General features: G+C 40.4%; 1 protein-coding gene across 3 annotated transcripts in view; it reads left to right on the top strand.

Moving 5' to 3' along the window:
* ABCG1 (ATP binding cassette subfamily G member 1) overlaps positions 1 to 21484 on the top strand; it is a 58263-nt gene extending 36779 nt beyond the window's left edge. For 2 of the 3 annotated variants that reach the window (XM_082053988.1, XM_082053989.1), the window contains exons 5-15: positions 264 to 314; positions 4112 to 4257; positions 4961 to 5084; positions 6161 to 6275; positions 6986 to 7134; positions 7318 to 7419; positions 9132 to 9300; positions 10064 to 10164; positions 10633 to 10791; positions 12184 to 12302; positions 13633 to 21484. In XM_082053988.1, coding sequence (XP_081910114.1) covers positions 264 to 314; positions 4112 to 4257; positions 4961 to 5084; positions 6161 to 6275; positions 6986 to 7134; positions 7318 to 7419; positions 9132 to 9300; positions 10064 to 10164; positions 10633 to 10791; positions 12184 to 12302; positions 13633 to 13861 — 1464 coding nt within the window. In that variant the 3' untranslated portion in view covers positions 13862 to 21484. The remainder of the gene's footprint in view (positions 1 to 263; positions 315 to 4111; positions 4258 to 4960; positions 5085 to 6160; positions 6276 to 6985; positions 7135 to 7317; positions 7420 to 9131; positions 9301 to 10063; positions 10165 to 10632; positions 10792 to 12183; positions 12303 to 13632) is intronic. The other variant, XR_014184189.1, reaches the window with a different exon arrangement.
* The last annotated feature ends 1786 nt before the right edge of the window (positions 21485 to 23270 follow it).

The raw sequence follows: 23270 nt of genomic DNA, 5'->3' as shown, positions 1-23270 counted from the left end.
CTTGCAGGATGGCCTTTCTTTTTAATATGCTTTTTGTCAGATGCTGGATTGATTGCTTAGGTCAGATTATACTCAATTACCTACTGCACAGGCATCTGTGATGCTCGTGATTTGAACATTATAGTTTAACTTAAACTTTCCTGACTGGGTTGAAAGAAGTGGTTTAAGTGGTACATTGGGATGTTGTGCCTGAGGCATCCACTCTAACTGGTTGTTGTGCTTCAGACCAGTTCAAAATCAAATTCCTTTGTGTCACATTCCAGGTATCTGCTCATCTGAAACTTCAAGAGAAAGATGAAGGCAGGAGAGAAATGGTATGTATCATCCATCAAACTGAGAATTTCAGGAATGCCAAAGAGGTCCGTGAAGTGAGCTCTGTAAAGCAGACATTTTTATCTAACATTGAATTGTGTTGGTCTTGTAAAGATAGAAAAAATCCTGAGCTCAAAGTTGACAGGTATCCTTATGAGGGAGTGTTTACTATAGTCTATATAAAAATTGCTTTCAGTATGAGACTGAATAGATAATTGTAAAAGACCTACTGAGATGAATCCACAAGTTTTGTAGGATTCCTTTCAGTGTACCTTAGCACCTTAGATTCTCTTACATGCGTGTGTGAGGGGTCAGGCGTCTCATGTGTGGTGAGAAAAATCAGTCATGTCTGGCAATGGTGAGCATAGCCCTTAATTTTTCCAAGGACTAGTGAAACACTCAGCAGTTCTTGTAACTGGTGCAGAAATTTCTTTGCTTGTGTTTGAAAGTGTTGATCTTTATGGCTATGCTGGTGGCCATATTGTTGCACTAGACAAGTCAATGCAGTCACAGTTAAGATACAGACTAATGTATTTTGAAGCTGTGTTGAATGACTCAGGTTTGGACAAGTGGGAGGTCAGGCTGAAATACTCACATGTATTTTCTAAAACACTGGGAATGAGTTTCACAGCTTACTCGTGCACATTTACTGGACTGTCCTGCTTCTGCCTCTGGCTGACATGGCTTTCCTGAGCGGGAGAGAAGTCTTGGTGTGTTATTGCCTATGGAGAACTATATAACCCAACTGGACCTTCACTAGGAAGTGTCCTCCTCTCACCCATCCGGTTACCACAGTTCCTTCCCATTGTTTGATCTGACACAGGGCTGTGCTTTTGAAGAAAATACCTTGAAGGTGTGTGACCAGGCTTCTGACATGTTAACTTGTGCATGAAGCAGCATTCTCAGCTGAATTTTGGTTACCTCAATTATACTTCGAAGGGCTGGAAATGTGCACTTTCTACACATTTATTCTGCACTTGAAGTGTGTATGCCTGCATATTCCTAAGGACATTCAGAGCTTGCTTGTCTCTGCTGGGGTGGAGTTACCAGGGCATGCTGAAACCTGGGAGAGGAACAGTTTGGTGCTGCACAGAGTGTTTCAAAACCACATACAGCCTCAGAGGATAATGCCTGGAGCTAAACATAAACAAAAAGTCACAGCACTGGTGAAAGCAGATATGGTTCAGGTTGTTTAGAGAGTTGTGAAAAGTAAAATATAGCTCAGAAAGTGTTCAGAGGTGTTTTGACTGGCCTCAGGCTGTGTTTCAGTCTAGCTTAAGACAGCACCGACAAGGAGACAGTGTGGTCTCTCACATGCTGCCTCCTGAAGAGGAAGCCTCTGGCATGTGGGGAGTGTGCTGAGGGCCAGTGGGGCTCATGTGAGAACATAGCTCCATGGCTAATGTTGGGATTTACCTTCCAAGAAAGCTGTCTGGTCATTCAGCCTTTGCTAGGAGCATGTATGTTACTCTAGACGGGTCTTCTAATGGCTTAGTACCTCAGTTGTCCTGCCGATGAAAAGGGAGTTACTATTGGTATGGAAAGCTTCCAATGTTTTTGCTATACTTCTGTAAAATTCAAGTTTTATGCTTTCCATAATTTTTCAGTGTTCTTTTTTATAAATAGAAAGAAGGTTGATATTTTCGTTTTGGTGCATTTTGTGTCCCCAAAACCATGCACTGAGGAGACCCTTTGCAGGCACATTAGGAGATCTTGCAGGTACTGGGAAGAAGCCACCTCGCAGGACTCAACTGAAACCAAGTTGTGCAGGAGGAAGGAAGAGATGAGGAGACACAGGAGTGGTAGTGGAACGTGGACATGAGAAAGTTGTGGCCTGCAGTCTCAGGAATGTGAGAGGCTTCCTGCTTTTCCCCAGGTGCCAGTTCATTTTATTTAATCCGATGGAGGCCTGAACTTGATTTGTTGGGCTTAACCATTTCAGAGGAGTCTCTTTTCTAGTGAAAGGCATCTCTGGCAGTAGTGGCATGTGATTCTGAAATAGAGGTTTATAAAGGAAAAGGCGAAACTGCTTCTGACCCGCCTGATGAAAAGTATGCCTGAAATCTGAAAGCTATGGCAACCTCAAAGGTAGAGCAGCCACTGTTTTGGCTGTCTTCTGTCTGTATTTCCAAACTGGAAAATTCGGCATTTCTTCAGTCTCTAAGAATCCTTGAAAATCAGAAAGAGCTCCAGAGAGGGAAACTTATGGGAATCAACATATGTTTGGTAGCTTAAGATTGCTTTGATTCTCTCACATACTTTTTTTTTTTTTCTTTTTAATGAGCTAAACACAGATTTTGGGGTTTTTTATCAGAAAATGCATTTATTTAGAAACAGCTGTTAATTTTATTTATACTTTGAAAGTCTTAATTCATTTACACTTTAGTAAGTGAGGCTGAGCAAGTTAATTTACTGGTTCACACTGTCAGTGTAATTACAAACAGCTCTTTGGGGAATAAGCTGTGCTATACGCATTTATTTAACACATATTAGAAAGGCAATCATTTTCAGGCTAGTGTTACTGGCCTGTGCTGGACTAGATCATGCATTTTATTGTAAATTATAAGAGAAATGTTTAGCATAGATAAATTTTGTGAATCTATGCACTTGTGTTGGGAAGATTACAGATGCTTGTTTAAAACAGGAACAAGTGAAAAATCATCCAGTGAACCACAGTTTATGTTTCTAGTTGACCTACAGTGTGCTGCCCATGTTCTGTAGCATCCTTCCTAGAGATAAAGGGACAGAGGTAGTTGGGCTCTTCTCTCTGAGAACAAAGGTTAGTGGGTTTTGTTCTTTTCTCTCCCGCTGTCACTGAGGGAGGTAGCTCCTGGAAAACAAAGTCAGGACAAGTGAAGGGTCAGGCCCTGGTTGATCTAACCAATTTTTACCATATTAGCCACCCTTTACCCTCCACCCAGGTAACTATTACTTTAAAAAATGACGGGCTCCTTTTCGTATACTTCAGTGAAGTATTCAATGTGGGGGCTTTCTTTCTACCTTTTAAGTGGTAGATTTTTTAATTGCTTCAGCAATGTAGCTTGTATTCACTCATTTTTATGTCCAGGTTTTCACTGATGCCAAAGAACTATTTTCCTCATATAGGGCTACCTAGCCAGATCTACAGTCACTGAAACAGAAAAAATCATAGCAGCTGGGATTGTCTGCCTTGTGCTGCAGACCCTGAGACAAGCTGTGCCCTTCCTGAGGCTGTGCCTTGAGGAAATCCCAAATATCTGCAAGTACATGTGACAACTGAACTGGGTCTGAGAATGAAAACACTTAAAATCGATGGCTGCATTTTATAAAGAGTAAGCTGTGAGGAACAAGTGAGAGAAGAGCAGGTCATGGCTCTATAGAAACCTCTGATTTTTTCTTACACAGTTCTTCAGTCCCTTGTAAATAAAGTCTAGAAGTTCAACTGAAATCAGCTTCTTGGTTGCACTGTGTAATAACTCCTCACGTGCTGCAAAGCTCTTTTGGTATCAATGCCGTTTCCAAGGGGTTCTATAGAAGAACTGATTGCCACTCCATTTTGACAGGCAAGGCTTCCATACGGAGACAGGTCATGTCAGACAAACAAGTAGAATTTGGGTCAAAATAGGAAATGGTAGGCTGTTAAGCCCCACTGAATCTAATAAATGTTTAAGACCCACTTTGGGGACATTAGATGGAAAAAGCCTTTGATGTAGGAATTGTGAAGCAAAGTCATGAGGTAGTTTACGTTCTTCAGGAAAGTCAGTAAAGAGGCTTTTCTTTTGTGCTAACAGATTTAAATGGTGCATCGTGTTTTCTCTAGGTAAAGGAAATATTGACAGCCCTCGGTTTGCTGACATGTGCCAATACGAGGACTGGGAGTCTTTCTGGAGGCCAGAGAAAGCGTCTTGCCATTGCTTTGGAGCTGGTGAACAATCCTCCTGTCATGTTCTTTGATGAACCAACCAGGTACTTCAAGGCCAAAAATTAAAGATACGCAAATATTGCTTTATATAGTAGAAGAGTGCTGCAGAAAGGTTTGTTACTTCTAAGTCCTTGGAAAAGGCTCATTTTGTGTTGCCTGTAAGTACTGAATAAGACCAGAAGAAATAATTTGATTTAGGTACTTAGTGCCTTGGGTCACTGCTGTAACTGATGGACCATGGGACTATAAATAGTTTTTGAGGAAGATACAAACTGGAACAGGAAGGCAGAGAGAGAGAGGAAATCATTTTCAGATGGTGACATGAGTTTTCTTTTTCAAGAAAAGATAACTCAAATATAAGCATTTTAAAGTGTGACTTTTAATACTGAGTGTAGCATATTTAGAGTCAAATTCTGTGATCTGTCTAGAAGGAGACTGGGAGAGCTATGAATATGTATCTGTTCATTAAAGTTGGGAGCATTTAAATCTACAGTCCTAAAATGTAGAAGGCCCCTAAGGCAGCTTTGAGAATACTCTTTAGTTTTCAGTCTGAGGCAGTCTTCCAACTTAATTAAAAGGCTGATGGAGAAATACAAGCATAAGGTTGGCAGAAGATAAAATTAAACTGCTACAGACAAAATTCATAACAGGATAATAGTGAGAGACCCAAGTATCAAATACGTGTGCTAGTTTTGAGTGATTCCTATGGACCCGCGGATAACAAACCATTTCTTTCTTTTTATTCAGTGGCTTGGATAGTGCATCATGTTTTCAGGTTGTGTCTCTCATGAAGGCTTTGGCGCAGGGTGGCAGGTCCGTCATCTGCACAATTCACCAGCCCAGTGCTAAACTGTTTGAGTTGTTTGACCAGGTAATATTCTCAAACTCTTTATGTGTTTAGGTAGGTAATGCTTTCAAGGCTACACTATTTTAAGTAAAGCCAGGAATAATTGTAGTTAATTATAGAAATTAAATAATTAAGAGCAAAATACCCTTTTTTATTATGTTTTTTTCTTTGTTTCTGCCTGTTTCCATTATTTACATGTAACATTTTTAAATAATCTGGCTGGTATGTTTGTGTGAAATTAGGATTATTGCACTTGTGATTTTCATGCCTTTACCTACCCCTGTTCCAGGGCACAGGGCTATCAGTAAAATAAATTAATTGAAGTAGTTTAAAAGCAAGAGAGCTTTAGTGCCAATGTCTGCAGTGTTACTAGTACACATTCTCATCCTAGCTACATGGTTGTAAATTTAGAAGAGTTTATTCATGTGAAATAATCATAATTGAAATAAAGTCAGTTGGAGATCTCTTCTCTGACCCAACAACAGATGTAGACCATGTGTGTTTAGGTTAGATTTAAATTTACTTTAATCTTGTTAGGAGTTTTAAATTAGACCTGTGAGAGCTGAGAGAAAACCTACTACACCCTATGTGAACAAGTTCTTGCAGATTGCCAGTCTGGCAAGGAGGTTTATTTAAAGTTAATAGTGTGGCTAAAAGTAAGAATAATCAAGCTGTTACCTATGGCTGGGCTGTTCCACCTCTCATTCTGTTCCTACATTCACCAGCCTCGTCTCCCAGCCCAAAATATCTGTAATATATGGAAATTAGATGTCTCAACTGTACAGTTTATTTCCTATTTTCGGCATGTGTCTGAGGCTGGAATGAGTCTCTTTCTATGTTAATGTGCTTTAAGTCCTGGTGAGAATGTTTGCAGAATTCAAATCCTTAGGTATTTCATTTCCCATTAGTTATAATTCCTTGCAAAGCTAGTTCCAAGTGGTGACAAATCTTCCCAAGCTGTTCTTCCTACAAAGACAACAAGAGGTCATTAGGTTCATGGATTGTTGTCATACAGTTAGCAGGTTCAAATACTTTGCTACTATTTCATGGTTTTCTTTTTCCTTTTTTTTTTCTTTCTTTTTCTTTGCCTTTTTTTTCAGCTCTACGTTTTAAGTCAAGGTCAATGCATTTACCGTGGGAAGGTATTAAACCTGGTCCCTTACTTGAGAGATTTGGGGTTGAATTGCCCAACCTACCACAATCCAGCAGATTTTGGTAAGATCCATTTGAGTAGTTGATTTAATTTATGTTGTATTTGATTAGCACCTTCAGGTTAATGGGGGCCACGGTGTGTTTTATACTTTTGTACATATATATGTGTATGCTTGTGTACATATACGTACCAAAATTCAAAATAAAAATATTCGATTTTTTTCTAAGTAATTTGAATGCCATCTAGTGGTAAAATGTAGTGAATATTTCTCTGTGGTGGAAGTCCAGGTCCAGGAAATGAAAGATGAAACATATTGTTTAGTGTTTTACAGTAATTAATCTTAGTGGCTTTTCAAATTGGCTCCAGTATTCTGTTGTTTGTTTGTTTTTTTTTTCACCTTGAATAATACCAGTGTGTTATTGTACTGCTAATAGCATTGAGAGTTTTTTTGTTGTTGTGTCTTAGTTCCAAAGAAGCAGTAAGGACCACAAAATAAGACTTCTGTAATTTTTGGTTTCTAAGACAATCCCACATTCACTCCCTTTCCTCTAAAATGGTTCATTTAACTTCCAGGATGAAGAGAACTCTCTGAAGATATATAGAAAGATACATTTAAATTATTTGTGTATACATAGGATTTTGCATGTGGCATTTTAGAGCCTGTTTTAGGCAGAACTGTTTCTGTTGGTGCAACAGAATCAAGGGGATCTAATAATAAGGCCTGTAACGAATCAGTAGAGTAAACCAGTAACTTACCTTCTGGTTTGTGTAGTTATGGAAGTAGCATCTGGTGAATACGGAGACCAAAACAGCCGGCTGGTGAGGGCGGTACGAGAGAGGATCTGTGACACAGACTACAAGAGAGATGTTGGTGGGGAGAATGAGTTGAACCCCTTCCTCTGGCACCGGCCCTCTGAAGAGGTATTTTGTACATCACAGCTACTGGGTATGGCTTGGGCTGGGAGGGGGAGGGAGAGAATTTAAATCCTCAGTCAATGGAGGAGGTTTCTGGGCACGTTCAGCTGATGAGAGCAGGGTTTTGTGAATGAAAACTAAGCAAGATACTGCAAAGAAAGAAGTTTATTCTTTTATGTGTTTCCGCAGGATTCCTCTTCCACAGAGGGCTGCCACAGCTTCTCCGCCAGCTGCCTAACCCAGTTCTGTATCCTCTTCAAAAGAACTTTTCTCACCATCATGAGGGATTCGGTAAGGCTGCCTTTATAATAACTTTAGTAGCGAAAAGGTCAGTTCAGTTGATTGTGAGGAAGTGTAAGATGCCTTAAAGGTCCTGTCCAACAGCCCCTGCATAAAGATAGTCACAGAATTTCAAAGGAAAGAGACTGATCTATCAGTCTTGCTTTTAAATATACCATCTTCATTGTGAACAACAGTTTTCTTCAGAGGAACTCAGAAGCATCCAGCCTAAAAACCTAATGCCTAAATCCCCTCTGTGCTGGCAGGTCCCTTATACAGTTATTTATCCTACTTAAAAATGAGCGGGAGGTTTTACTGGTATGTCAAAAAATTTGTTTTTCCAGAGAATTCAGGGTGGCAGAGATAATCATTTCAGTGTGATGTAAGGTTAATACTTTATTTTTCCTTGTGAAATAGAAAATGGGTAAATAAAAATTTTGCTCCTCTGATGAAAACAGAACACTTTTAGTTTTATAAATTTAATATCAAGATGAAGTAACTGTCATAATGAAACTCTTCATTCCCATGCTAAAAAACATATCTTTCACCTTTTTTCTTAAAAATAAGCAACCCCCTTAAAAATCCGAAACCCTGCAGTTTTCATGTAAGTCAATTAAATGTTTTGGGTGACGGCTGTGTCCAGGCCTCTCCTGTCAGGTAACCACAGTATTTCTTCCCTTTCAAAAAGGGAAACGCTGTTTTGAGTGCCATAGTAAAAGCAGTCAGCTGTCGTCCCTAGCGCTGTGGTTGGGAAGATATGTCAGAACTATGTTATTCTGATGGTTAGGAAGCATCTTCTCATTTCCCGACCACCTATATTATGCCCATTTGTCATAACTTGTTCTTGTCCCTTGCTGTTTTAGATTATAGTGCATTTGTCATTCAGGGATTAATTAATTGCTGAATTTTGCCTTCCTGCAATCTGGAATGATTTGCACATCTGGTCTAGTACCAAATATTTGGTCAAAAATGAACTGACATGCTCATGTGGGAGGGCTGTTATAATCCAAAGCGTACATACAGCCTCACATTCTCCGTGTTGCTCAGCTAGCCAATCAGAATGTCTCTGGTACACATGGAGGGCACATCTCAGATCATACGGTCCTGAACATGTCTCCACCAATGGGAAACTGTAACTTTTTTTCTGATGTGTGCATGGAAAAACAGTGGTGTTTTTAAGATTTTTTTTTTTTTTTTTTCCGGCTCAAGTCTAAAGGCTTGCAGTTGTTCCACATTTTATTATTTCTTTATTCTTCCATACCTCTTGTAGGAATATCATGTTGTAGAGAAGGCACAAAAGGCTAATTTATGCCTGATAGAGTTAGTTTGGTCTATACAAGCCTGAAATACCTCACTTCTGCTCTGGGAATTTTATCTTTTAGTGAGAGAGACTGCTTATCCTGGTGAAAGTTGGCCAATGGCTCCATGACCATGTCAGACAGTAAGATTTTAGGTTGCAGCATTTGCAGTTCCTGTCCTAGTTTACAGAAAGAAATTTTCTGTACTGTAATAGGCGTGTGTCTCATTCACACTGGGAAGCTCATCACTGTAGGTTTTCCTTAGCTGAAGACCAGTTTGCCAATAGGAAATGAACTTTTCTATATACGTTCTTCTGGACATAAATACTCCTTTTCTGCAGTCTGTATATCTGATTTCAATCATATTGCTGTCGTTTTTGAGCTCAGACTTTCTGATCAGAAATACTACTTGTTCTTTGTTTCTAGGTCCTGACACATTTGCGTATCACCTCGCATATTGGTATCGGGCTGCTCATCGGCTTGCTCTACTTAGGCATTGGCAATGAAGCTAAGAAAGTCCTCAGCAACTCCGGCTTCCTCTTCTTTTCCATGTTGTTTCTTATGTTTGCTGCGCTCATGCCAACTGTCCTTACATGTAAGTGCCAGTCACACTGCTAAATCAATGGAGATTGCAGTAAGCTGGGAGGGTGTTGTATCTGTTTCGTGTAAGATAACATTTGACTGGTGCTTCTACTTATAAGACAGGTGTAGGCGTTAATCTTGCACTCACTGAACTGCTGTGTACAGGCAAACAGAGACAGGCTTGTCCAGTGGCACCTCTCTCTCCCCAGTTTTGGAAGTGTTTCTCAAGCCTGACAGTTCACTGTTGCAGTCCTGGACTGGAATTTCCCCTTTTCCTAAGGCGCCAGTGCACCTCAAGTGCGTCATGAGCTTGTATTTGGTCTTAGGGAAGCTATAATAATTTCTCTAGGACTTCTAAATCATGAATTCTGCATAAGATCAGTGTATTCATGTGGTGACAGAAGCAAACTCTTGCAATATGGATGGTTCTATGCTTCCTCTGGGAGCGCTGTTTCTTTGGCTTCCCTGTTGGACCAAAAGGAAGGACCAGAGTCTTTAAGTTCTAACACCATTTTTATTTCAAAAAGCCACTTTGAAGGAGGTTCACATCACCTGAGTAGACTGGTACATATTCTAGAGAGTGACTGTCTCTCAGGCTTGACCTCCACCATGTCATTGCAAATCGTCCAAACTGTTGTTGGTCTATCAAAGGCTTCAGAGTTCCAGTCCCACTATGGGACTGCAGCAATTCAGGATTAGATATGCATAAACTATGTTTTTATGTGCAAGAATATTGCACACTGACAACCTGACTTACTGCTTTGTGTTCTCTGCAGTTCCTCTTGAGATGGGAGTATTTCTTAGAGAACATCTGAACTACTGGTACAGCCTGAAAGCCTACTATCTCGCCAAAACCATGGCTGATGTTCCTTTTCAGGTATATGCTCTACTCTTCAATAAAACAAGAAACATTTAAGTTAATGGCAAGGCCACTTGCCAAGAAGATCAGTACTGGTGGTTTATCCATCTGAATAGTGGAAAGACTGCACATATGTGTGTGCTGAAGCTTCAGGTCCAAAGCAGACCACCCTAACAGTAAACAGCAGGACTTTACGAAAGCTGAGACCTGACACAATATTTTTTGAATAAACGGTTCACCATCTTTGGGTTTGTACAGAAGGGGAATTGAAAAGGGCTGCAAGTGAGCAGGATCTGTTTTCTAAAGCTCAAATAGACAGATATCACAGTCTGCAGCGGATGTATTTATTATCCTCAGCCTTGCCTGTCATGTCATGGAAAGGCTGAGAGCTGTGGATTAACTAGGACTCCCTGTGTTTTTGTCTTATTCAGAGTAACAGTGAATGTTTGGCTTTACTGGCCTAACTCCAAATGTATCTCCTTGCAGATCATGTTTCCTGTGGCTTACTGCAGCATTGTGTACTGGATGACTTCACAGCCCTCTGATGCACTCAGATTTGTCCTCTTCGCAGCCTTGGGAACCATGACATCTCTGGTGGCTCAGTCACTGGGTCTTCTCATAGGTGCAGCCTCTACATCCCTTCAGGTACTGATGGTGTTTTGTGGTCTCACAGGAGCCCTGCTGTCCCATAACACTGACAACTTTACTGTGACTGCTGCTGCGTCCCCAAGACATTTGTTGAGAGATGATGGGAAGAAAGTTGTCTTGGTCAGATATAGCTACTTTATGCTTCCCGCTAGCATCGACTTAAACAGCATGTACATGCAGCAGATCTGAGGCTCTGAAGTTCCTTCCCCATCTGAATGGGGCTGTGCCTGCCCTGCTTGGTTGGGTTGTCACTATTCATCCCAGGCTGCACAGGTCTTAGAAACAGCAGGACTGAGCAACTTCTATGCATGTGCAAAGTGGAGGTAGGTCATGAGGATCAGTAGCTCAGGATAGGGCTCTTCCTTACACATACAAAATGTTGCAGGAGGCAAGGTAGGAAAAGGCTTACCCAGAGACTAAACCTCTGCAGAGGAAAGGATTGAAGCAGCTGTTGGCATGACTGTCAGACTGGGAGCTGGCTGTGTAACTCCATTCTGCTTCCAGGCAGGTCTGCCGAGGTGACCAGTCCACAGCAGAACTGTTTTGTGGTGCACATGATAAAGGATGATGTTGACATTAATATGCATTGATGCTACCAAGATTTCTACAGTAGAAGACTTAATTTCCTCTCTGTGCCACCTTGTGGATACCAGCATAGCCATGTTCTGTGATCCCTGTGCTCTCCACAGAGATACCTGTATGGCCCTTTGCCCTGGAAGGGATGTAGAAAGGACAGGCTGGAGCTGGGCCAAGATCTGTCTTCTCCACCAAAGCCACCCAGCTAGAGATGTTCTTTATCCTCTTCACCACTTCTCAGGAACAGTTCAAGCTACTGTTCATGTAGGGTTAATGAGGAGGGAGGTCTGTGTGTCCTCAGTGGGGAGTGAGTGAGAAAGGATAATATTTAGGAAGAGTGGTCTCATACCCACAGAAGCAAGGGAATCACAATGCCCATCTTGCTCTGTGAACTTCTTGGTGGGTTCAGGTCCTTTAAAGAACAAATCTCAGCACAGCAGCATTGTCAACTAGTAGAAGGGTTTAGGAAGAGGAGAGAAGAGGAACTCCTTTTCCTTCACTAAGAGCATCTAACGCCTCATTCCCCAAGAAACCTTGTCCAATAAATTCAGTAATTTCCTGGTATTTGGGACTGTGATAATTTTGGGGAGTAGCATTATAAGAAGGCCTTGAATGACATTGCTCCCCACTGCCAAAAGCGTAAGTTTTCATTGCCTATTAGGATTTGGCACAGAATAGATGATTTGCCATAAGTCTGCTATTTATAGGCTAATTTCCTCACTGGATGTCAGGACACCAGATGAAAGAGCAAGCTAATTTTAATTTTTTTACTTGGCTGTCTGACAAAAGACTGTCTATTCCTTCTCTTCACAGGTGGCCACTTTTGTAGGTCCAGTTACTGCCATTCCAGTGCTTCTGTTCTCTGGGTTTTTTGTCAGCTTTGACACCATCCCAACATACCTCCAGTGGATGTCATACATTTCCTACGTCAGGTACTGCTAGGGAGGCTATTAACCTCCCATCTTGGAAATGCTGTTTGCCTTCACTTGTTTGGTTATTTTGGGTGCCAAAGAGAATGTTCACAGCACACTCTTTTATACATGTGGGTATGATGTATACCACGTTACCTCACTGCATTTTATGTTGTATGTGATGTGAAATAAATAGGAACATTCAGTACAGATTATCAGCTGCAAGTCCATGTTGGTCCCCTTGAATTCAGTGGGATTGTACAGTGTGCAAATATCCCTGCATTTTGCAATACAGAATTTTTGAAATAAGAGGGGCAGTATGCCCAACTGAGAAATTGTTGCCAGCACCTCATTTTGGAAGAAAATGATTTATAAATCACTGTTCTGTCCTAGGTAGACTTGTTGGATAAAGACCTGTTTTTAAGTTTTGCCATAGCACTGCCACAAGAGGCATGGGATTTGTGTCATTTGTAATCTAAACTAGTATTTTAAGAACCATAAGGCACCTTATATCCTATATCTGTTGCTCTCACTATCTGAGACAGCTATCTTAAGATAGGTTGATTGCCATCAGGAAACCTCTGGAGCCTAGCATGGAGGGATAGTTTAGACTAGACTCTTAAATGTTTATAGCTGAAATTATGGAAGGTGAATTTTTCCATCTCCCTTTTCCCTGCCCAAGCTGCACTATTACTGAGAAAACCCAATCTAAAATATCCTCTCATTTAACAAATGAGGTCTTACCCTGAGATCTATCAAAGATTAAGAGACCGCGCCCCCTGAATTAGTTGCTAGAACTCAAGATGAGGCCTTAAACTGTTGTCTAGCCCAGGTGGGTTCTCCTGGAGCCAGCGGGATCTATCAGATTCATGGGATCTATGATGGTCAAATCCTAAGTGCACCCAGTGCCAGGGGACGTGGAAGGAAAGAGATGTTCTAGACTGATGCCAGTCTTAATATATTTCCGACTTCAAACCATAATTGTTTCCCCATTGCTTGGTTTCAAAACGTAGAATTAATGATGTCACTTTTAAAAGGGGAATTTCTGAATGTGAGCTGAAAGTACTCTGCTTTGTATTTTAAAATTTTTCTTTGGGGAAATTGCACAATGCACTAACTGGGAGCAGTTAAAGGGAAAACTTCTGTGCTTGTTCAAACTTATGTAAAATGCCAGTGACATGTCATTTTCCTTGTTTGCAACAAGGATAGAATTTGCCCTGAGACATGTGTCAGAATGATTTTGAACCCCTCAGTGTTTCCAGCTGAGGTCTCATAGGGATCGTATTGCTGGTGAAGTACTTCTAAACAGATCATCAGGACTTTTCCTTGTAACCATCCTTCTTCTTTCCAGATACGGGTTCGAAGGAGTTATTCTTTCCATCTATGGACTGGATCGAGAAGATCTGCATTGTGACAAAGATGAGACCTGCCACTTTCAAAAATCAGAGGCCATTCTGAGAGAACTGGATGTAGAAAACGCCAAACTTTACCTGGACTTCATTGTTCTTGGAATTTTCTTCATCTCTCTGCGCCTAATCGCCTATTTTGTTCTCAGATACAAAATCCGAGCAGAGAGGTAAAGGAAAAATATCTAAAATGATGCCGTAGGAAGATCTTTAGTCATGCAGTAGAGGGCACTTGACATTGTCTCACTGTGGCAGGCCAGTCTCCAGTGCCCAGCTAGATGCTGGTATGACCTAGCCCATAGAGAACCACAATGGGATAGTGGACATATAGTGTTAAGCCAATCAGTCCAGTTGGGTTGGGTCATGTTTTCATTACACTTTCTAGCTTTAACTAGGAAGAAGAAATAGAAGGGAATTTTACACTGCAAAATATCAATACCGAGGAAGTGTAACTGTAATAAAAAAAAAAACTGGCTGCAGGAACTTTCCTTATGAAAACCAATTTTGTGATAAGGTAATACTAGTTTTGGTAGCCAGAATAGTATAATGTCATCTACGGTTGACAAGGTAGTGAGATGCAAAATGGGAAATGCAAAGAAAATAGTATTCTCTCATATTTTTAAATTCAGAGTTTCATCTTTGCAATTTTCTATGTATTATTTTGCAATTCTTTCCAACAGAATTACCCCTTCTGGCCAAAAGTCTGTAATGTATTAATTAATAAGGTGAAGATATCTTTTTAATATGGATACTTTTTTAAAACATACCTAAAGTGATTCAAGTCATTATTTTTGTTTCTGTCTAAATTTAGAATTCTGGTGCTTTACTTGTTGAGCTGGTCTCATATCTGGAAACAGTAATGATAAGAGGACAAGGCAGATTCTGAGTCTGCACTAAACCTGTGGTCCGTATTTGGAAGCAACAATAGATAGCACAGGCAGTCAGACGTGTTCAAGCTGTCGCTGAATGATTGAATAAACATTCATTTGCAGTATCTTTTAAATCCTCAATATTTGTGATATTTAAAATACTAACTTTGCTCATTATCTGTTTGATCTACCTCCTGCGAATGAAAAAATGAAAGCACTCCAAGGCTCATTATTTTTCTTAAATTGCGAAAGCAGAATCTATCCATAAAGCCTGAGCGAATGTTAAAGCCCGGTGGAATGCACAGCTCAAAGCTTGGGGTATTGTGTTAAAACACTTGTGACTGCCTCATGTGGCAATGTTCATTATATCTGCAACATGCTACATGTAGGACTCTGCTCAAAATATACAAATGACCTTGTAACACTGCAGGTCTAATTATGCCAAGCAGCTTTGTTCTCATCCCAAATTCTACATGCACAATATGGGAATTAATTGCTGATTGACCTAAACACCAATGAAACAGTTAAAAGAAGCATACATTTGTTTTCCATATCTCACCTTTGTAAACTTGTCGGGGGGCATTCTCTTTCCAAGCTGATGGGAATTTTGTCACTGAGTTTCATGTGTTTGGATTTTCAACCCAAAATGAAATTTTGGGGCACATAGTCATGATGGACACCATGGTGAACTTCTGTGCAAATTCCACTACCTTCTGCCATGACTGTACATTTACCTCTGAGTCAGACTGACAGATTCTATAAATGCATTATTCCTGTCAGGATGCTAAAGTCTTGTAGACTGGAAGCAGCTCAATGTCAGCAAAAACCCTTCAGGAGCTCAGCAGCTCATGACAGTAGATGAAGAGTGACCTTGCACATCTACTGGTCACCAGCAGTCGCAGTTCACAGACTGCTCTCAAGGACTCCATGGCTACATCTATATTAGTAAATTAAATAGTACCAGGCCTGGTTCTCTTCGTCCTCAGACAACTGGGGCAGATAGGAGTGGTCCCTGTGCTGTCCTAACTCCCAAACAGAGCCCAGATGTTGTCTGGAAGAACTCTGTCTTTGCTGGGCTGCAGCTCTGCCATTTAGCACTGAAGACATTTCTTTCCCAGTTTTCTTGGCCCATGCCGAGGCTCTGTTTAATTTACCAATACAGACATAGACCAGGTGTGTCTGTTAAGCTCAGGGTGCTTTAATTAAGCCCAAGTTCTGGAAGAATTTAAGTCAAGTCACATGTTTTAGGAAGTTTAGCTGAACTTTCCCTGAAAATAAGATTGACCTGTGAAAGCAAGGCCAGTCTTTACTGCATAAGAAAAAAAAAAAAAAAAAAACAACAAAACTCCTCACACAACCTCATTGCGTAGTTTTGTTGCTGTTTTTTCACAAAAAGCTTTTATACAGCTCTGCAGTTCTTCCAGGCATAAACACAAGCAGGTATGCACCTATGTGTCAGATATGAAAAATTAAGGATGCTGGTTATTCTAAATAATAGTCATAACTGTGAGCAGTTTTTAAATAAGTCACAAGCTGAAATCTCTTGGCACAATATGCCTTGATTATTTCAAAACTCTCAAAATATTTGTGAAGATTACAGGTGGTTCAAATGCTGTCTGCAAGCAGACAAAAGGCAACGTTTGCCGAATTGCTTCTTTGTGGCACACTGCTGGTTCCGCTGTAGGCTACCCAAGTATGGAAGACTCTGACATCCACGGCATTAAATACCTTCAGGTTGTTGTGTTTACCAACAAAATTTACCAAATACCACATTGAAAATCCATTGCAGGGCACCAAATGAAGTGACTTTGCTGACATTTCAACACTGTTAGCTTATGTGCTGTCTTCTCCCATCTAGACCAATTTAGCAGTATGAGTTCCTTGGATTCTGTCTTGTTATCTGTGCCTATTCCTCTGCTGTAGACTTTATTATTTTACCTTTTTAGTCTGCAACATGTCCTCCTGTACTGTAACTTTGTGGTGTTATGGTAGCCGAAAGTCTGGTTCTCCACTGATGCTCCTGAGAAAATGCATGCTCTGAAATATTTTTTGTCTCTCCTTTTTTTGTTAGATATGCTTTTTCCCAGCCATCTGCTGGTAGCATTTATCTGAAAGTTACTATTCTAAGGAACACTTTCAGATGGTAATATCCCAGTAAAAAAAAGAAATTAATTCTCTTGAAACTCAGTGCTACACATAAAGGACTTAGATCTAAAATTAACTAATGATAGCTCTTTTGTCACTACTGTGGGACAGAAGTATTTAAAGTCCATCCCAATTATGTTATAATGTACTGCAAAGATTTTTAACGTAGTCTCAGCTTGCTTTTTCATGTTTATGTGGAAATAAATTCTAACAGGCTGGTATAAAATGCATTCCCAGCTTAATGGACTGAGCATGCATGTGCTGCGTTGTTAAGCAAGCACATTATGAAGCTCTGAAGGCTTAATGCAGAAGAATAACGAGGCCAGCAAGGTTCTAAAGACTTCAGATCCTCAATTCATATAGCCATATATAAATAGCCATGAACTGGTTGAAATCCATGCCATTATTACCATTTAAACTGGTCACAATCTGTCTAAAAGTTGTGTAAGAGGCTAAATGTAGCTAAAGGTTTCTTGAAGACTGAATGTATGATTTCTCTTGGGATTTCAGAAAGACTTTAGTGTTGTGGGCCTCTTTGTTTGATTTTGTCTTCTTTTGACATATTGCTTTGATTACTGTGTGCATCAGTTAAGACTTGAGGTGCTTCAATTTTTTGTTGTTTTTCTTTGTGGAAACTTGCATATAATCTGAAAAATCCTGAAAGTTTTTTTTTTTAAATAACTTAAAACATTATTATTATTATTACAATTAAATAAAATATTTAGAAAACAGATTCTACTTGCATAAGAAATTGAGCTAATTTCATCTTAATAGATCAAAGGGAGTAACAGAAGAATATCTGGTGCTGAAATCGTGTTCACTTCTTAATATTTGGAACCCCAGGTATGTTTTTTAGTTAAAGGAAAGGAATATATATACACATAATAGGGAGAGCTGGTTATGTAAGTGAGAGATAATGAACACTTGAGTCCAAGTGCTGGATATATCAGGTGACTGGCATTTCAGTCTGCTCTTGTGTCAAGGTCTATGTTGTCAACAGAAGTGAATGTTTCACTAAATATTTTCTTTCTGGAAAGGTGTGGTACATACTGACGTGTACCACTCCCGTGATCCTCACAGAGGAGGTCCTCTCTGTCCTGTTTACTCAACACTAGATGGATGGGTTTGACTCTAATGGGATCCTCTGAAGCCCCATTCCAACAAAGTGCTAAAGTATCTTAATAACTTCTTACATCTGCATTGTCTCATGTGAATAAAAGGAAATACTAATGTCTTTAAGATGAAGTCCAGGCTTAAATGCTTTGCGGGGTGAGGGCTGTATTGCACAGGAAGACTGAGATGTTGGCTGTCTAAATGGACTCAGAGACTATACTGAAAAATCTGTGTGCTTTGGTTTAGTCTCTAGGAGATTACAGCTTTACAGTGACCCTGAATTAATCTTTCTGAATCACGAAATACTTCTTTCGAGGGGACGAGGAGAATGAAAATCAAGCATGGAGATGAGTGTATATTTTTATGTATATTTGGTTTTGCTTTACGTAATTGCTTTTGTTATCTGCATAGTTTAGTAGGGAAAAATGAAATTTCTATTTTTTTTTCTCTCTGTACCAGAAATGCCAATCCAGGACTGCTTTACATTTGAACAATGTCAGCATTTATTTTTACATTCCAAACTAAGCAGGAAGGGCTCCTAATTAATTATCTTTCACTGGTAACTTTTATTGTCATGTGAATTTATGCTTATGTCTCCTGCTCTGTGGTGATCATATTCAGGAACAATAAAAAAGGGCAGAGGGAGAGACTTAGGGTGCAATTACAATGTTTCCAAACAGAGCTCCTCAGAAAACGTGAGTGAGGAGGGTGCAGACAGCACCTCTTTCTGCACCCTGATGCACCTTCTTCCATGTTGCCTTTGCTTCCTGAGCTTCAGGTCCTGTCTCATTTGGTGGCCGTGGGAGACTTGTTCTGTGTCACGCAGGAGAGCCCCAGCACCGCAAGGTTGGTCACCAGCTCTTTCCCTGCGGTCAGGTCAGTTCTGCGGGGGATTTTTGATATCTGTGGGATCTGCTGTGGCGCTCCATGGTCTTAATGCAGCAGAAGCTGCCTTGGAGTCTTCTTCATGGGGGTTGAGCACAGTATTTTCTTTACTGGTCTGTCACTGGGTCTACTTTGGTGTATACTCATTCAGGGAGGATTTTGAAGTGCATCAGCTGTCTTGGGTTGAGTGAGGTGTAAGCACAAGTTCAAATGCTTTTCCAAACAGAACAGTTCTTTTGACCTGTGTTTGTTTCGGGCCAGGGTTTGTGAGTTATAAGAGTGTGGACACAGCTGAAAAGGACATCAGCTGCAGGAGCAGCGGCCTGGCAAAGCTTCCTTCTGAGTGCATGGGAAGAGCTCGGGGTGCAGGTGGGCAGCCGCAGCACTGGCCAGCCAGTTAGGATCCAGGTGTGGAAATTACCTGCATGCTGCTCTTAACTATGGATAACATGGTCTGGCCAATGAAATTCAGTTCAATTTCATCAGCTGGATAGTGTTTTTGGAGATGGTTTATCTCACAGAACTGTAGCTGTGTAAAAATGAGAGACCCGGTCTAAGTTAATAGTCTACTTTTCCCTGTAATAAAAGGATTGATGTTCCCTTTAACATTCAGACAGAGCAACAAAGATCCCTGACAAAAGCAGGAATATTAGAAAATGTCGAGGTTGCTTTTGGCAGTAGCTGGCCTTAGGCTTTTCCAGAGCAGGGTGACTGTGATAGATAAGCAGTCTGTATTTCTGCAGAGGGGATCTCAGTGGTAGCTGCACAGATACTGTCCCACGTATTGTTATTTTTTCCTTTAGAAAATGATCTTCTTATGTGTATCCCATTTTCCTACCAGAACAGCAGTTGCTCAGAATTTCTTTCCTTTAGTTCTGTATGAAAAGCCGTTTATAAAGTATGATAATTTGAAAAGCTGTCGGGAACTAGAAGCAAGCAGAAAATGACACCATGTCATGTCCTCTGTAAGAGCTGGTGACAGGCTGATCATTGCTGTGCCCGTGACACTGCCACACAGCACTAATGAGTGCATAAATTAAGTGCTGAGTGTCACCGAAGTTAATCACAAGCTCTGCTATCCATGGATAGGGGCAGTGGTGTTTTCAGGGATCACCTCCTACTGTCTTGCTCTCAGATACCTGTTTTCATGATGTATAAAGAGATTGTTGAAATGTATCCCACTGAATGGTTTTTATAAACCCAGATGTCATTCTGCATATTACATGTCCAAAAGTTGCAGGTTGAGCCTGCAAGCATAGCAAGTTTCCTTTTAATTCTGTCTGTATGTTACTGTACTTCTGCTTCTGTACACATTTCATGTAGTTTGTGAAGGAGTATTGGTACTGCAAAGCACAAAATCTAGTTTCGGTGATTTTATTATTTTGAAATCTTATCATGAACCATGACTTTATGCAGTTGTCAACTGTGGAACCTTCCTTTAAGAGAATTAGATTTCTGTTGAGACCCATTGCCAGCACAGTAAATCAACGGGTGACCAGTCAAAATATGTGTCCTTTGGCACAAGAAATCCCCAGGGCTCCGCCTGCATTCTCTGCATTGTTTATGCCTTCAAGATCCATCTTTTGTCAACCCATTTTCTTTCTGGGGGCCTCCATGCAGCTCACTCTATTCTTACCAGTTGCTTGTGTCCTTATTGCTAGATATTTGTGGTTGCTGTCCATGTGGGGTGTAAAAATGAGCTGCTTGGGAACAGTGCAAGGTAGGTAGGGGTAGAGGGATGACTTCCAGACTTTTTTAGCTACGGAATACCTAATGTGCTGGATCTATGGGTGTGCTTTACTCTTTCAAGGAGAAAAAAATTGAAAATGTCTATTTAAGCAGATTGCAAGGCAACATGGAAGTCTCTGTTTTTCAGGTTGATGGGGATTTTTTACTTCAGTGGCGTCTGTGATGTCTTTTTTTCGAACCCCATTGTAGCTTATTTTAGTGGCCTGTTTAGGGTAATCATTATTGCAAACTCTTTCCTATTACTTCCAAAAAACAGCTTTTCTGGCCTCAATAATGATTGTAGCAACCTTTACAAATGTGAATTAGTTGTTGAGCAATTTTAAAAATATGGAAAAAAAAGGTTCTTAAATTACAGTAAAAGTAAATTAAGCTTCAGGAAAAGATTACATAGATATATCTAAAAAGAAGACAAGTCCTGCAGAGTAGCCAAGCCTCTACATGGGTCAGTAAAGATTTGTGAAATACCTTATCTGATTCACCTTATTGTGAGGTACTGCCCTTGAATCTGCTATTGAATTATTTAACATTTGTTCTTTTGTTTTTAAAGCAAGAGTCAATGCAAGGTATGATTTTAAATCAGCGTGCTAAAGTGTGCATATTCTGTATATCTAATACGTCATTGCTGTCTCTTGTTTCTGTAATGCATTTGCATTACTATGAATCAATTTTATTATACTTCTCTAGAAACTATTGCTGCCTGCACGCTGTGATATATTTGCACTGTTGTAGATATATATATACATATATATATATAATTAAATAAACCATGTCTTTTTCAGGATGCTTGTTACCTTTGTAGTTAACGCTTACCAGTACAGTGAACCTGAGTAAAAAATGTGGGATGTGGGGCATTCTGATGATATATTACAATAATAGAGAAATCTTTGTATATTTCTGTATACTTAATACCTGTAAGAAGAGATTTGTATGTGCATTATTTTCCAAACTAGGGCTTTGTTTTCTGAGACTTGAGAACATTTATGATAATGTAACCAAAAAAAAAAAAAATCAAATAAAGCATTATTATTTTCAGACAGATGCCTTTGTCCCTGTTCTCTCTCAAAGGGAAGTGGCAGGTGCCTTGGTAGTGGTATGTTTTCACTGCCTGCTCCTGGGTTCTGGAAGGACATCGAATTGCCTGTTTCATTTGTATATTGTGGTGGTTTCGGGTAACTCACAATACAAGTAGGTTACAGACGTATGTAGTAAAAATTCTTAAAAACATTAAGCACAGTCACATTGGCTCAGAGCAAAGGTCTGTTTGCTCAGTACCAGACAGCGAACAACAGCACTGTACAGGCAAGAGGGCAAAGAACAGGGGGTGCTTCCCTGACAAACCCTACACAGGTTGAGGACTTAGTGGGATTGTCTTTGTGTTTTCTTGCCTTTGATGGATTTTCCTTCCACAGATTTACCTGCTCTTCATCTGGACCATGATGCCTGCAAGTGTCAGCAGATGTTCCCCATGCTCTTTCATTACAGGAGTCAGTAAAGGATCGTTCCCTCTTTACCTTCTGCTCAGCACTTTGCAATGTACAGATTTCCTCCTCTGTTGTTCCCAGCTGAGGAGAAACCATGTTTTATTCTGCCAGTCACATCTGTCTGGTCCCCATTTTACAGGACACCGTTCTCCCTTGTTCAGCGACAACACTCATGCTATGTTCTTCTGCAGCCTTCTGTGCATTTCTGTCTTCATGAAAGGTCTCTTCAGCTAGTTCAAAAGGCCAATATTTTTCTTCTCTTGTTTCTCCTGTAGATCCGCATTGTCCAAGAAATGGCATGCTTACTGTTTCTGCCAGTGTCCCAAAATGCGGTGCATGAGGTGTTGGGGCTGCTGCTTCCCGTTTTACTGGCAGGGAATCTCTTGGGCAGAAAACTCAACCTGTGTAAGGCCTCATGAAGAGCAGTGTCAGAAGGAGGATTTCAGTGTAGGTGTCCCTTACTTTGCCCTATACTTTGGCTTCGTGGCTTTCCGTGCTATTAAGCTGCCTGATTGTGTATTGGACTTCAAGTCAAGCGTAGACAATGTGGCTGTCCTTGTGCCACCCCACCTGACCACCACAGCAACAAAATTACTGCATTGGTCACCACAGTTCGAGGGTAAGAGCCATGACTTTTACCAGTTAGTTAAGCATCCAGTCCTAGATAACTTGAGCAGTGATGCTTAAAGGATTAATTACCCTAAGGACGCAATAGGATTGCATTTTCCAAACTGGCAGCAAGAGAATTTTCTGATTATAACAGAGATCATACTTGGTGTTATGTTTTATAGACCTGCAAATAATACTAGGTTGAAGGAATTATGGTCCCAGAAACTAGATGCCTCCCCATGCCAACTGGCAAGGAAAGAGGAGGAACAGGACTCCTTTGTACCCCAAGTGGCAACATAACTTATGTTAAGTGTTTCACATTACAGGTTATGCTATGAAATAACCCAACCAGAAACTTCTCATTAGTAACACTGCAAAAATTAATATACCTCACATGCAGTTAACATCCACTGTGTTCTCCAAATGGATTCATAAAATAAAGAGCTCTTTATTTGAAAACAAAGGACCGTTTATGTTGTATTTTCTAATAGCTATCAATTTAAAATCTGCTTCCTAATGCAGGTTGGAAGGCATTGGAAGCCAGGGAAGCTGCTGTGGTCAGAATGATGGCCTCTTTCAGCATGGGAGGATACCAGGATCTGTGCAGTGTCCAGGTGAGCAATGAGCAGCTGTCATGCTGTCAGTCACCAGCACTGACATCTTAACTTGGAAGAGCCTTGACAAAGGGCTTGGCAGGGAAGTGTACATTGCAAGCTCTATTTAGGGTGGAAA

Source organism: Streptopelia decaocto (assembly GCF_964273445.1).
Source record: "Streptopelia decaocto genome assembly, chromosome: 1".
NCBI classification, from domain to species: domain Eukaryota; kingdom Metazoa; phylum Chordata; class Aves; order Columbiformes; family Columbidae; genus Streptopelia; species Streptopelia decaocto.
The sequence above is the reverse complement of the archived record's forward strand: the minus strand, read 5'-3'. Positions and strand labels throughout refer to the sequence as shown.